At 38.5% G+C, this 14,117-nt stretch overlaps 1 protein-coding gene across 4 annotated transcripts in view; it reads left to right on the forward strand.

Annotated features, from left to right (window-relative positions):
- LOC136877246 (calpain-5) overlaps positions 1–14,117 on the forward strand; it is a 244,232-nt gene that overhangs the window by 162,403 nt on the left and 67,712 nt on the right. For all 4 annotated transcript variants that reach the window (XM_068228572.1, XM_067151107.2, XM_068228571.1 and 1 more), the window contains exons 10-11: positions 9,429–9,627; positions 9,710–9,823. In XM_068228572.1, the coding sequence (XP_068084673.1) occupies positions 9,429–9,627; positions 9,710–9,823 (313 nt within the window). The remainder of the gene's footprint in view (positions 1–9,428; positions 9,628–9,709; positions 9,824–14,117) is intronic.

A 14,117-nucleotide genomic window follows, 5' to 3' on the forward strand; every position in this document is an offset into this window, starting at 1 on the left:
GAGTTGCCTTCATTAGATCTTTAATGGTACAAGTGGCTGGAGAAGATGGACACAGTAGAAGATGTTCGTTAGTCTGCTTTTACCACACTTGCAGTAAACTGTCTCCACAGGAAGGCCCCATTTCTGTAGGTTGGTCTTGCATCTCGTGGTACTGGAGCGTAATCGATTGAGAGCCTTCCATGTTGTCCACTTTTCAGAATGTCCAGGAGGAAGTTCTTCCTTTGGAACCATCCATTCTCTCAAATGTTGACATTTTTCCCGCCACATTGAGATTCTTGCTTGTGGAGTTCCTTTAAGAGCTTCAGTGGTTGTCAAGAAGCTCTTTCTTGATTTCAACCTAGGATGTGCTGGTTGACAGGCATACAAAGGATGGACTTCCGTAGTCATATCCTTGCTTTTCTCATGCCTAGCAGCAATCTCACGTCGGATTTCAGGTGGTGCTATACCAGCGAGACAGTGGAGTTTATCTATGGGAGTAGGTCTTAAACAACCTGTGATAATACGGTAGGTGTCATTTAGTGCTACATCTATGTTTTTGGCATGACTGGACTTATGCCACACGGAGCATGCATACTCAGCAGTGGAGTAGCACAGTGCTAGCACGCTTGTTCTCACAGTGCAAGGGTGAGCTCCCCAGGTGGTGCCTCGAAGTTTCCGCACTATGTTGTTTCTGGCAGACACTTTTTGTTTCACGTTTAGGCAATGTTTCTTATACGTAAGCGTACGGTCCAGAATCACTCCCAGATATTTTGGAGTCAAACAGTGTTGAAGAGGGATTCCTTCCCAGGTGATTTGTAAGGTTTTAGCTGCTTTTCTGTTATTGAGATGAAATACACAGCTATGAGTTTTGGCAGGATTTGGCTTCAAGTCATTTTCATTGTAGTAGTTGGTAAATTCTTTCAGAGCTTTGGATAAAGTCTGTTCTACCTTTTCAAAACAGTTGGCCTGAGCAGTGACTGCACAATCATCAGCATAGATAAAACTCTGGGTACCTTCAGGTAGAGGCTGATCATTAGTATAGATGTTGAATAACAGTGGTGCATACACTCCAGCGTCAGTGGGTAGGGTCTGACACATCCCACTCTGATGAGTCTAGTGTCAGACCTAAGACGAAATGCTGGTAATAGAGCAAAATGCCTGAAAAGAATACATCTGATACGTTTTTGACATTTTTGACATGCTCTATTGGTGAAAAATATCTAATTCTCTCCATGGGAATTTAGAATTTTCCTTTCGGAATTGCTAAGCGGGCAATAATTCCATTGTGGAGATTTATCTCCTGTAGGCAGTTATCAGACTGTGCCTCTTATAAGGGCTTCTGATAAGTTCACCTGCATACACCACAGCGTCAGTGGGTAGGGTCTGACACATCCCACTCTGATGAGTCTAGCGTCAGACCTAAGACGAAACGCTGGTTAATAGAGCAAAATGCCTGAAAAGCCTTACATTTGATACGTTTTTGACATTTTTGACATGCTCTATTGGTGAAAAATATCTAATTCCCTCCATGGGAATTTAGAATTTTCCTTTCGGAATTGCTAAGCGGGCAATAATTCCATTGTGGAGATTTATCTCCTGTATGCAGTTATCAGACTGTGCCTCTTACAAGGGCTTCTGATATGTTCACCTGCATACACCCTAGCGTCAGTGGGTAGGGTTTGACACATCCCCGCTCTGATGAGTCTAGTGTCAGACCTAAGACAAAACGCTGGTTAATACAGCAAAATGCTTGAAAAGCCTTACATCTGATAAGTTTTTCACATAATTACTTGACTCACTGCCACTTTGAAATACGATATTGCGAGGTGCAGAAGGATGGTATGGTGCAGAATGAATGAAGGAGAAGTAATTAAGTTTTAATAATTCAGATGAGAACAGCACTACACCAGACTGAACTGAGCAAAGATTGGATGCATAACATAAGGAATGTGAGGGCATGGTGCTCGTGACCAAGTAATGGACAAGGAAACACCAAAGTACATGCCCTCTTTCTCATGAACTAATCGACCCATTAACCTAGGATTTGTGTTAAATTAATCTTTGAACTATTGTTCCTGGTTTTTCTGCTCAAAGTTCCTGAGGCAGCAATTACCCTAGTTTTCATTGCATTGTGAAACAACCCATGCAAATACAAGAACATCACTTTCATTCCATATAAAATATGGAAGATCTCTTCTCCATTAGCAGACTGTAAGGTAAATAAAAATTCAGTGAATGTAAACTACATTCTTTTGAGTCTCTGCTGTAAACATTTGAAAATAATCTCAGCTAAACTGTTGTAACAGTGATTTTTTTTTAAATAGATCGCTGCATTTTCTTAGCGTTCACATCTGAATTACCTACGTCTGCTGGGTAAAGTGGCACACAAATGTTCCCCTCCGCTGAAAGGTTAAATACTTCACTGCTTACTTCTCTTTGCTAACAGTGTTGATAGATCAAGAAAAAAAGAACAGTTCATGAACTTTTATGTTACACTGCATCGCAAAATGCATTTTCTAAATATCATTTTTCTAACCTTTGCATTAAAGCGTGATATGACAACCTGAAGCTGCTGAGAGGTCAGTCAAGTTCGTGGTGTCATTTTCAACAATATATTTATGTGAGCAAACATTTTCAAGACCTATGATCATCAAATACAAATACTGTAACGTGGGGTGGCCGACCGCCGAGTCTGATATAAATAAGCTGGTTTCAGTAATGCAAGTTTAATTATCTCAGTAATATTACTCTTGGTTCTATTTATATTCTGCTTACTTTTTGAAATTACAATATACAGTGAAACCTCGTTAATGTGTTCCTGATTAACACGTTTTCTCGCTTAACATGTCGTAAATTCAAAGTCCTGATTCTCATCGTATTGAATTTATATAAAAATAAATCGCTTATCATGCAACAAATTTTCACGATCACATTTTCCCTAGCCCTGAAAATGTTCTTTGTCATCCCTTTTGAAAGGAACGTGATTTCCAACACAGATATGAGCCCTCGCCGCAGGGGGCAGGCCGAGGAAATTTGCATGATAAGTGGAAAAGGCCTTGAATTCCTGAGCTCCACAGGGTAAGTTGCACCTGCTTGGAGCAAGACATTAGTCTCAGAAATGTTCAGTTTGGCTTTCTGGTTAACAGCGAGATTGCTGAATAACCCAGTGTGCCTGTTTGTGCTTGTATTTCGCATTCTACTCAGAAGTTATAAATTTATTCTCTGTGGAGCATTACAGTAAAGGGTAGCAAATATTTGTCATGTGATAGCTTACCTACAGATTAGGAACATAATCATGTGAAGATGACTAGCATGGTGCATATTTGTCTTGTGATAGCCTAGTTATGGATGAGGAAAAAGTTGTGAGGAAATGGACTGTCATCTTTAAGCACATAGAGGTGGCACAACTGTTGAAACTTGCACCTTCGAGTTTCGACGTAAGTCGGCCGAAGGTTTCTCACGTTCAGAATTGCAGCCAAAATCATTCTCTCACACATAGTCCAGTGTAATCTCTAAATAATTCATGTAAGGTAACTTTTTCAATGAAGGAATTGCAGATAAAAATCCATTATATAAACTACCACTTTACAAAAGAAAATATTTATAAAATCCTCCTATCAATACAATTCAAGTCATCTGTTAGATGAAACAAAGTCTACCATTTAATCATATGGGGAAGAAAGGAAAAAAAGGAAGAAAAATATAAGATGAGAAGATCTTGAGTATATTTAGGAAGTGAATCTCGTTTAACATCACCGAGCAAATGGCTGCATGGTTTGGGTCACGTAGCTATCAACTTGCATTTGGAAGATAGTGGGTTCGAACCTCACTGTCAGCATCCATGAAGATGGTTTTCAGTGGTTTCCCATTTTCACACCAGGCAAATGCTGGGGCTATACCTTAATTAAAGCCATGGCCACTTCCTTCTCATCATGTCATTCTGTCCCATTGTCACGATAAGACTTATCTGTGTTGGTGTGGTGTAAAGCAAATTGAAAAAAAAATTTAAAAAATAATTAATTGATGTATCATTTAACATCGTCTGAATATTGAGTATTTTATATGATGGTAATTTCCTAATGTACCATTAATAATTGTTTGATCATTCATATTATGAATTATGGTATAATGGTTCTTTGAATTTAGGCTAAACAAAGGAAAATTGTTATATTATCCTTATTCTTTGATGTTTACTGATGAAGAGAATGGTTATTGTTCCGGAAACATGTACGGTGAAAGTGTAGTGACAAGGCGGATTGAACCAGAATACTATTTTAAATAGTTTTTAATAAGTGTATACAAGTAATAATAATAATAACTTAAATGTTTCCACCTTTTCAATACAATATATTCACAAAATTACAAAATTATACGGTACTAGTTTCGACCCATCTAGGGGTCATCATCAGCCGTATTGGAGCAAAGATCAACCATAACATAACATCTCATTTCACTTGTTATTCTTTAAAATAATATTGTCTTAGGATTTCGCCACAAATGATCTTTGCTCCAATACGGCTGATGATGACCCCTAGATGGGTCGAAACTAGTACCGTATAATTTTGTAATTTTGTGAATATATTGTTTTGAAAAGGTGGAAACATTTAAGTTATTATTATTATTACTTATATATTGTTCAATACGGACCAAAAACATGAAATTCATAACCATCAAAGTGTATACAAGTCACTACAAGAGTAAATAACAGCACCTATTATGGCAAAGTTTCAGTAGATTTGGTAAAAGCAATGGTGTAAGACTCCACAATCAGTCACGTTATGCTAATGGTCTACACCAGACCTGTCCAACGCGGAGCCCGTGGGCGCCATGGCGCCCCTGGTATAGTTCTTTAGCGCCCTCCAAACGCAAATTTAATTGTACCATCATTATCCGTACCTGAAAGTTTAGGATTATTTTTGAACATTGAAGTAATTGTTAATTTTCCTTTGATATTACCACAATACTGATCCAGCTCTTTCTCTTCTTGCTTTAGCAGTACTCCCTGAACATACCAAAACTCTGCTATTTCAGAATATTCTCTCAGGTGCTGAGTGCTTTTGAAGAACACAGTGTACAACTCCGTACATTATAATCCCGGCTTTCTGTTGAGTGCTAGGTGTTCAAGAGAAAGGCTGGGGATGAAGTAAATATGCTGACAATTGGCATTTCCCAGTCAAAACACCCATCGGAGAATGATTGCATTGTGAATGTTTCATAAATCCTTCTTTCTCAGCATTCTTGCAAAGCATCGGCTGTTCACGGCCGTGGAAAAGCTTCACAGAATCCTCAGCTGAATTTGAATTGTATCGAGACAAGAAGCAGTATGCTATTTGTCTATAAGTGCATTTAATTTTCTCTTCTCTTTAACTTAGTTTTAAATTTGATTTACATTCAATGAAGAGCTGAAATGTTTCGACCTCAAGTTTCATTTATGTTGACTGCGAAAAGTATACATCAGTTATTAATTATATTTTCCCATGGTGTAACAACCCCGAAGAACTATGGCCTACCAAGCTGCTCGTCACGAAGGCCTGCAGATTATGAGGTGTCATATAGTCAGCATGATGAATCCTCTCGGCCGTTATTCTTGGCTTTCTATACCGGGGCCACCATCTCGCCATCAGATGGCTCCTTATTATTAAACGGCCAAGGGTCACGTGCGCCCCAGTACATGGAAAGGTTGGACAGCCCTGGTCTACACTGTGATGAAACATTGGAACAGGAATCGGGAACAGCCTAAATATAAACGTATTACTGTATAAACTACAGTATTGTAACAATTAATGTTGAAGTCATCATGATACACACATATACAGTGCATGACATACAATACATTTTGGGCATTTCATCTAAGTATCCGTACGTGTGGATGCATCTTTGATTAAACTATGTCCAAAGCTCCAAGCTGTAACAAAAAGTAAAAACATTTTGTGATCATTTTTTTTTTTGTCTGGAGGCAATGTCATGAAACAAATAATTATTTTAATCTCCTGATAAATAATCATCGGATTCTAATTCACTCATTAAATCTGTCTGAGCAAATGGTGATGATGTCTAACTACTCAAACGCTTAAGTGCCCAGAAGACAAAATATATTGGATATTGAATTATTGTCATTTGCCAATGTTACTATGTAATGCAAACACATCAAAGCAGGCAACAGGACTTGGTTCAGTATGATGCCAGTAGATAAGGTTAATGTTGCTTCTTGCTCCAGAACGACAATTTCACTGCACTGAATGAGAAGCATTAACAATTGTCTTTTGTCAGTTGTCGCTTTCAATAGAGCACACGTCAGAGCAGAGAGTAGGACTTGGTTCCATCTTATGCAAATAGATGATGTTAATGTTATTCTGTTCACAAAATGACAGTCTCACCTCATTGAATGAGGATGATGTTAATGTTATTCTGTTCACAAAATGACAGTCTCACCTCATTGAATGACTGGTATTTTATGAAGAAAGAACCAAGAATTCCATCTCACCTGAATCATTTCTCCACATAAAAACACCTACAACGAAGCATCCACGATCAAAATTTATTAAGATTTTATTCATCAAACTAATGAACGCATGTGAACTTGTTTAGCACAACATTTCTTGTTTTCTCAGAATCTCTTCATCCTTTCACTGTGCTGCTTTTTGCATTCTTCCGTCCATCCTTTAGCTTGTCCTTTAGGTTGATGAGTAAATTTGTGTTTGTTTGAGATTTCTGAATTTTTTCTGTCTTGCATGATGTCTTCATTTATACCAATTTCCTGAAGATCTTTGTTTATTTCTGTAAGCCAGTTGTTGTGATTTTTAGAGAGACTATGAGATTTAATATATTCTTTGTTAGCTTATTGTTATCCATCCTGATCAGGTGACCACAGAATTTTAATCTTCTTTTTCTAATGGTGTCCGTGATTTTTTTCTGTTAGTTGATAGATTTCCTGTGATTTCCTTTTCATCTAAATGCCATTTTTGCATTTAGGTCCTAGAATTTTCCTCTCTTGTTTTTAAATATTTTTTATTTGTGATCTGCCACCAATCAGAGTTTGATGCATAAAGGGCTTCTGGTTTGACAACTGTATTGTGTCGTGTTTTGCGTTTTGGGATATTAGATTTGTTGTATCTGCTCCAGTCAATTTTGTATGCTTTTGTAATTTTGTAATTGTTTGTTTGCTTGCTGATTTATCCCGTTTGGTTGAATAATTTTGCCTAGATATTTGAATTTATCTACCTGGGAGATTTTCCCATATCTAGTGATTAGAGGATGGTTATTAAATCTTTTCATATGAAATTTGCAGACCTGTTCTTGCCGCTATTTAATGAAGTTTTTCTACGTACTGGAGTGCTTCTTGTTTGTTGTTGGAGAGGATTGAAAAGTCATCTGCAAAGGCGAGGCAATCAAGGTGAATTTTGTTTTTGAGGAGTCTACCAATACTGATCCCTTTAGTTTCATTTTTCCAATCTCAAACCACTTTTTCCAGTACTAGATTTAATAATAGTGGTGATAATCCATCACCTTGTCTGACCCCTTTTGAATGGCTCTGAAATTTCTCCTAAAAATTTAACTTTCGCTGTTGTGCTTGTTAGAGATTGCCAGATCAATTCCCTTGTTCTTCTGTAGACTTGTAATTCCTCAAGTATGTTGAATAGTGTCTTGTATTTTTATTTATAACTTATTTGATAGTATATTGTTTGTATGTAATTGAATCAAGTCCGCAAATTATTTAGTGAACTTCTGGTCACTGATGAAGAGAATGAATATGGTTCTCGAATCATGTACTACAGATATGGATTAAACAGTTTTTTTGTGGGACGCATAGCACCAGTGATTTTCCAGTGTTGTGATTATTAGATAAAAGTCATAATGGTTAAAATAATAAAGTTGGTCTACTCATGCTGAATAACTCAAAAGGGCAGTCAAGGCTTATCATATCTGTACGACAAATGAATCTCTATCAAGTGTCATTTACCCTTACTCCATACGAGCACTGTGAAGAGTTAATTCCCATGGCACGGGGGCTCGGTGTTAGTGCTGTCTTTTCAGCATTATAATTTATCTTGGGTAGGTCCCCATCCTCGAAGATGCACAGATCACCTACACGGTGTCAACTAAAAGATCTACTACTACTACTACTACTACTACTACTACTACTACTACTACTACTACTACTACTACTACTACTACTATTTTGCTATTTGTTTTACGTCGCACCGACACAGATAGGTCTCATGGCGACGATGGGAGAGGAAAGGCCTAGGAATGGGAAGGAAGCGGCCGTGGCCATAGTTAAGGTACAGCCCCAGCATTTGTCTGGTGTGAAAATGGGAAACCACGGAAAACCATCTTCAGGGCTGCCGACAGTGGGGTTCGAACCCACTATGTCCCGGATGTGAGCTCACCGCTGCACACTCCTAACCGCACGGCCAAGTCGCCCGGTACTACTACTGCTGCTGCTGCTGCTGCTGCTACTAAAATTTCTCTCACGGAGTGAAAGAGCATAACAATAATTGGATTTGCACCACTAATGGTTTACAATTAACAATTACAATTTTCACCCTAATCCAGTCAGACTGAGTAGCTCAGACAGTTGAGGCATTTGCCTTCTGACCCCAACTTGGCAGATTCGATCCTGGCTCAGTCTGGTGGAATTTAACGGTACTCAGATACGCCAGCCTCGTGTCGGTAGATTTACTGGCACATGAAAGAACTATTCCGGGACAAAATTCCGTCATCTCGGCGTCTCCGAAAACCATCAAAAGTAGTTAGTGGGACGTAAAAATAACATTAATTAATTATCACCCTAATCCTCCCCCAGCTCTACCATGCTCAACATGAGATCTGGCAAAATGTTGAAGTTGCAAAGAAAATAAATGTAAACATTTTTGTGGGAAATGTAATTCTAAACCCCGTTTGCATACTGTTTTAGTTTTTATCAGATGAAGCATGTGTCAAAACGCAGAAAGGTTTTATTTTTCTGGAAAAATGCTGGACTTACGACAAAATTGTTTATGGTGTGTGTTTGCTGAAAATTGAAATCTAAGTAAACTTAGTGGGCTTCACTTTTGATTGGACTAACTGTGTAGAGTTCTAGATGCACAATTTTTCTGACTTGCTGGGCTTTAAAAATAACCCTATCTGTTCTCCTGATTCTTCTTCTTCTTCTTCTTCTTCTTCCTGAAACATTTCTGCTTATGCAGGTTGTTCATTCCCCTGATTAATCAGCATAATTATATCGATATATAGTCTATAATAATATGGAAGAAATTAGCTTTCTAACAGTGAAAGAATTACTGAAATCAGTTGAGTGATTTTCAAGATTAGCCTCCACATACAGAAATATTCTAATATTAGTATAATAACATGGTGTAGTAATATTATACTGGCAATAATATTATATTTTTTGTCATCATCTTCTGTTGTTATACAAGATGAAGGTTGGTTTGCTCACTGTTGGGCAGGATGCCTATGGAAGATTTCGTGGCAAACTTCACCGAGCTGGTCATTTGCCGTACGCCTAATACTAATATCTTTGCCATGGGCAAAACCTGGAGAGAAGCTTCAGTTCAAGGAGAGTGGACAACAGGTGTCAAAGGCTCAAAGTCAGATCGTGCTGGAGGTTCAGTTGATTTCCCAGATACATTCTTCAGAAACCCTCAGGTATTTTGTTTTGCGTTGTGCATTAGCAAGCAGAGCTCTAATTCTTTAGCATGGAATAAAGTACCTTGTTTATTTGTTGCAGTTTTTATTTGATATCAAGGAACCTGATGAGATTATGATCCAGATGTTGCAGTGGGATACAGGTGATAGACAACCAGGATTGCCGTCTCACCTTATCACTTTTTATGTGATCAAGGTAACTGCCTGATAACATTTGTATGAAAGAGAAGTTTACAACAACATCGTAATCAACCTTTTGTCTATGTACTCATTGTCATCATTGTCATCATGTTTCCCTTTTCCAGCTCCAAGTGGGTTCAGGACATGGATGGCACTTTCCCATCTTCCTCTATCCATTCACCATTGCTGTTCCTTAACTGAATTCCAATCTGGGTTCCTTTTTAATATGGTGCTCTAGCCTAAGTCCAGGCACCTTAGTCTAGGTCTACCTCTTGTTCTCTTTCCTTCAGTTTTTTGCTCGGGGTGTCAACCTATAGAGATCTTTTGCCCCTACTTGCACCATATGATATGAACCTGCGTGTAATTGGAATTGCGGAAGTGTAGAGTGTTGAATGTGAGGAAAGGAATGTTCAGGACGACACAAACACCCAGTCCCCAGGCTAGCGATATTAATAATTTACAATTAAAAACCCCTGACCCGGCCGGGAATCAAACCCGGGGCCGCCGGGTGACAGGCAGACGCATTGCGCCCTACACCGTGGGGCGGGAATTCTTTCAGTTTTAGCGTCCATTATCTGCTTTAACATGTCCAAACCATTTCAGTTTATTTCTCTCCTTTCTGTCAGAAAGCTTTTCCATGCTGATTTCCTTTCTGATATCCTGGCTGCTAACAGAGGACAGGAATGAGGCTAGGTTTCCTTCAAACAATGTACAGGGTACAGTAGGTAGACAAGAGGGAGAGAAAGGAAGGGGAGAAGTTGAAGACTGGTGGACTTTTGTTTTAACGGGATGGAAATTGAGGCCTAAGCGGTCCAGTTGGGGAAAGATTTCATGAGAGGTATCAGTGAAGAATTGGTACAAGTTGCTGCTGGTAGAACAGCAAAGGGAAGATGGGGTACAGGGAAATGTTACAGAGGAGGGGGCAGCTACGGGCAAATGGAAAGGTCAAGGGTTATGAACTTCATGTTGTTAGTCCATATTGAACTGAGGTTACATATAAATTATAAACAGAAAAGTTTTCCACCTATTCAATACATAGTTATATTTACAATGCGTGTATTTACATTACATGGGACTAGTTTCAACCATTTTGGGGTCATCATCAGCAATATTTAAACAATACACAATATTTGACAATCTTAAAACATGTTTCTAAGCAGTAAGAACATTATGAATATATAATTAACACTATGATGTGTGGTTGAATTAGGCGAAGTGCTATGGTGCTCAAAATGTTGTAAATGAAAGTGAAATATTATGAGTGACATAGGTGAGCAATATATACTGCAATACAAGTACACTAAACACACTAAAAACTCTGGGTATAAAAGTACACATGAGATGGTCTATGTTGTAGATTAACTTGAATATGATTTTAGACAGATGGTGTTTCAGATAGAATTCAGTAGGTCCTGGTAATACATTACGGTTGTGGACTGGGTGCTATGGAACTAAGATTTATTATCCCCAGTCTTGTGTTCTTCCATCACGACTGGAGTGTGTGTTTACGGCGAGTTACACAACATTTATTATCGTACGCATCCATAATACAGGCACAATTCATGATTTCCATCCACACTACAGAGATCAGGGTTCTATTCGACACATAATAAAAGTATACAAGTAAGTACAAATGTTTGAGTAACGAATGTGTAGATGGTACTCTCTAGAAGAATCTGTACCGGGCGAGTTGGCCATGCGCGTAGAGGCGCGCGGCTGTGAGCTTGCATCCGAGAGATAGTAGGTTCGAATCCCACTGTCGGCAGCCCTGAAAATGGTTTTCCATTTTCACACCAGGCAAATGCTGGGGCTGTACCTTAATTAAGGCCACGGCCGCTTCCTTCCAACTCCTAGGCCTTTCCTATCCCATCGTCGCCATAAGACCTATCTGTGTCGGTGCGACGTAAAGCCCCTAGCAAAAAAAAAAAAAAAAAAGAAGAATCTGTGAGGAGTTGATTATACACTGTATCAGCTTAACCAGAAAATTTGATACTTGGTGTATTAACCCGTTCGGTGGGTGACGCAGCGAGATCCGCGACTACAATTCGCTTGCTCGGTGGGAACGCGGATATATCCGCCAATTCAAATTATATTTTTTCTCAGTTGCTTGCCTGCAGAGGTTTATTTATTTTACAGCAGCGTATTCTGGATGAGTGCCCTCTGATGTGAATTTTTTCAACTATGTTCTTCCAATACCAATGTGTCATCCACGAGTTGCATCATTAAGTATGCAACTTACGTGCGGGAAAGAATGACCTAAAGCCCAATAGCCTCGCGCTGAAGCTTTAGTTCATCGCCTAATTGTACCTTGGATGCAATAATATTGCTGTAAGAGGGATTTCTAGTGATTATGATACTGAACAGACCTCTCTGATGATATTTTGGAACTGTGGCCTGATTCATTATCCCCAGTCTTGTGTTCTTCCATCACGACTGGAGTGTGTGTTTACGGCAAGTTACACAACATTTATTATCGTACGCATCCATAATACAGGCACAATTCATGATTTCCATCCACACTACAGAGATCAGGGTTCTATTCGATCCTTTTTCTTAATTTTTTCCCGCTAAAATATCTAAAAGGAATAACCAACACCCACCGTTAGAGGAAGATAATTTACTGGCCATGATAAACGAAATGTTGGAATTTAATTGGGAGAATAGTTATCATAGTGAAGTAAGTTCTGCCGGAGGGGAATTCGTAAGTGACATGAACTTACCTGGAATAAGTACTGCAGGGTTGAATGTACAGGGTTGGGGCCCAGCTGATGCGAATGTTCGGGAGTCTCGAAAAAGACTACACATGTTCGATTCCAGTTCAAGTAGCGATCAGGACAGTGACAGTGAGGACAATAATACTGATTACAATCCAACCAGTGCTAGTTCTTCGTCAACTTATACTGAAAATGGACAAAGCCCCGCATTGATCCAAAATTCCATCGTCATGTGAAGGTAGAGTTTTTAGGAAAAACAAAAACAAGCAAAATATTTTAATAATTTTTTATGACGAGATAAGCCTGAACACAGCTGAACAGACACAAATACCCAGCAAGAAATCGCACGTAAAACCCATTTAGTAAGATGAAACAAAGGACTCAAGATCAAGACCGGATCCGAATAAATAAGGACAAAATAAAGCTTTTAATGGCTATACTGTTGCTGCAGCTGATTGTACGGAAACCTAAATTAGGACACTATATTTCTCACACAATAAATTGTTCGCCTATTTTCTATGAGTTGATAATACAGCAGATTTTTTCTTGCCGGGCTGAGTGGCCCAGACGGTTGAGGTGCTGGCTGGCCTTTTGACCCCAACTTGGCAGGTTGGATTCTGGCTCAAATCGGTGGTATTTGTAGGTGCTCAAATACATCAGCCTCTTGTCAGTAGATTTACTGGCATGCAAAAGAACTCCTGTGGGACTAAAGTTTGGCACCTCAGTGTTTCTGAAAGCTGAAAAGTAGTTAGTGGGACGTAAAGCCAATATTATTATTATTATTATTATTATTATTATTATTATTATTATTAATTTTTTTTCCCTCGACAGCATGTTACAAATCTCGGACAATGAGGTGAATAATGGAGAAATTCCTCCCAAAATGTACAAGATAATTCCAGTATTTGTCCATCTGTTGGCAAAATTTTCGGAAGCTTATACCCCTGATGGCAAAGTGTCAATTGATGTGAACCATCCATATATACCAAGGAAATGATTGTGTTTCAGAATGGAATCATACAAATTATGCAAAGCCGAGACAGTTTATATAACATGATCTGTTTCCTTGTGTATCATAACGAACAGCTGTAAAAGGCATAACACGGTGCAGACTGTAAATACTGTAAATATTACCTGTAATGTAGAGTAATATAGTCTGTGTGTGCCACTTATGAATTGTAGGTGTATAAACTTGATCCCTCAAAAACTGCTAACCAACGTAATAGAAAATTTTGTGAGTACATGTACATGTAAACTTCTTAAAGCTACAATTTGCATATAAAGAAACATTTATTTTCAGGCAGAGATTGTTAATAAACTGTCTAAAATATTCAGGTAAAAGTTACTGTATAAACGAAAAACCAGAGCTTTGCTATTAGGAAGAAGCAACCTCAATATCACAGTGTGAAAGCACTTAGTACGTTCTTGCACAAAATATTGAAAAATTAATAGCATTTTTCAACAATTAAATACACTATATTCAAGTAAATATTTCTCTTAGGGCCCTTCAATAGTTCATTTTAGTCTAAGATTGTTTTCAGTCAAATAATTAAATATTGTTTTCAATCAGGGAAAATGCTCCCCACCTGGGAGTGA

This window comes from Anabrus simplex, chromosome 7, assembly GCF_040414725.1.
Source record: "Anabrus simplex isolate iqAnaSimp1 chromosome 7, ASM4041472v1, whole genome shotgun sequence".
NCBI classification, from domain to species: Eukaryota; Metazoa; Arthropoda; class Insecta; order Orthoptera; family Tettigoniidae; genus Anabrus; species Anabrus simplex.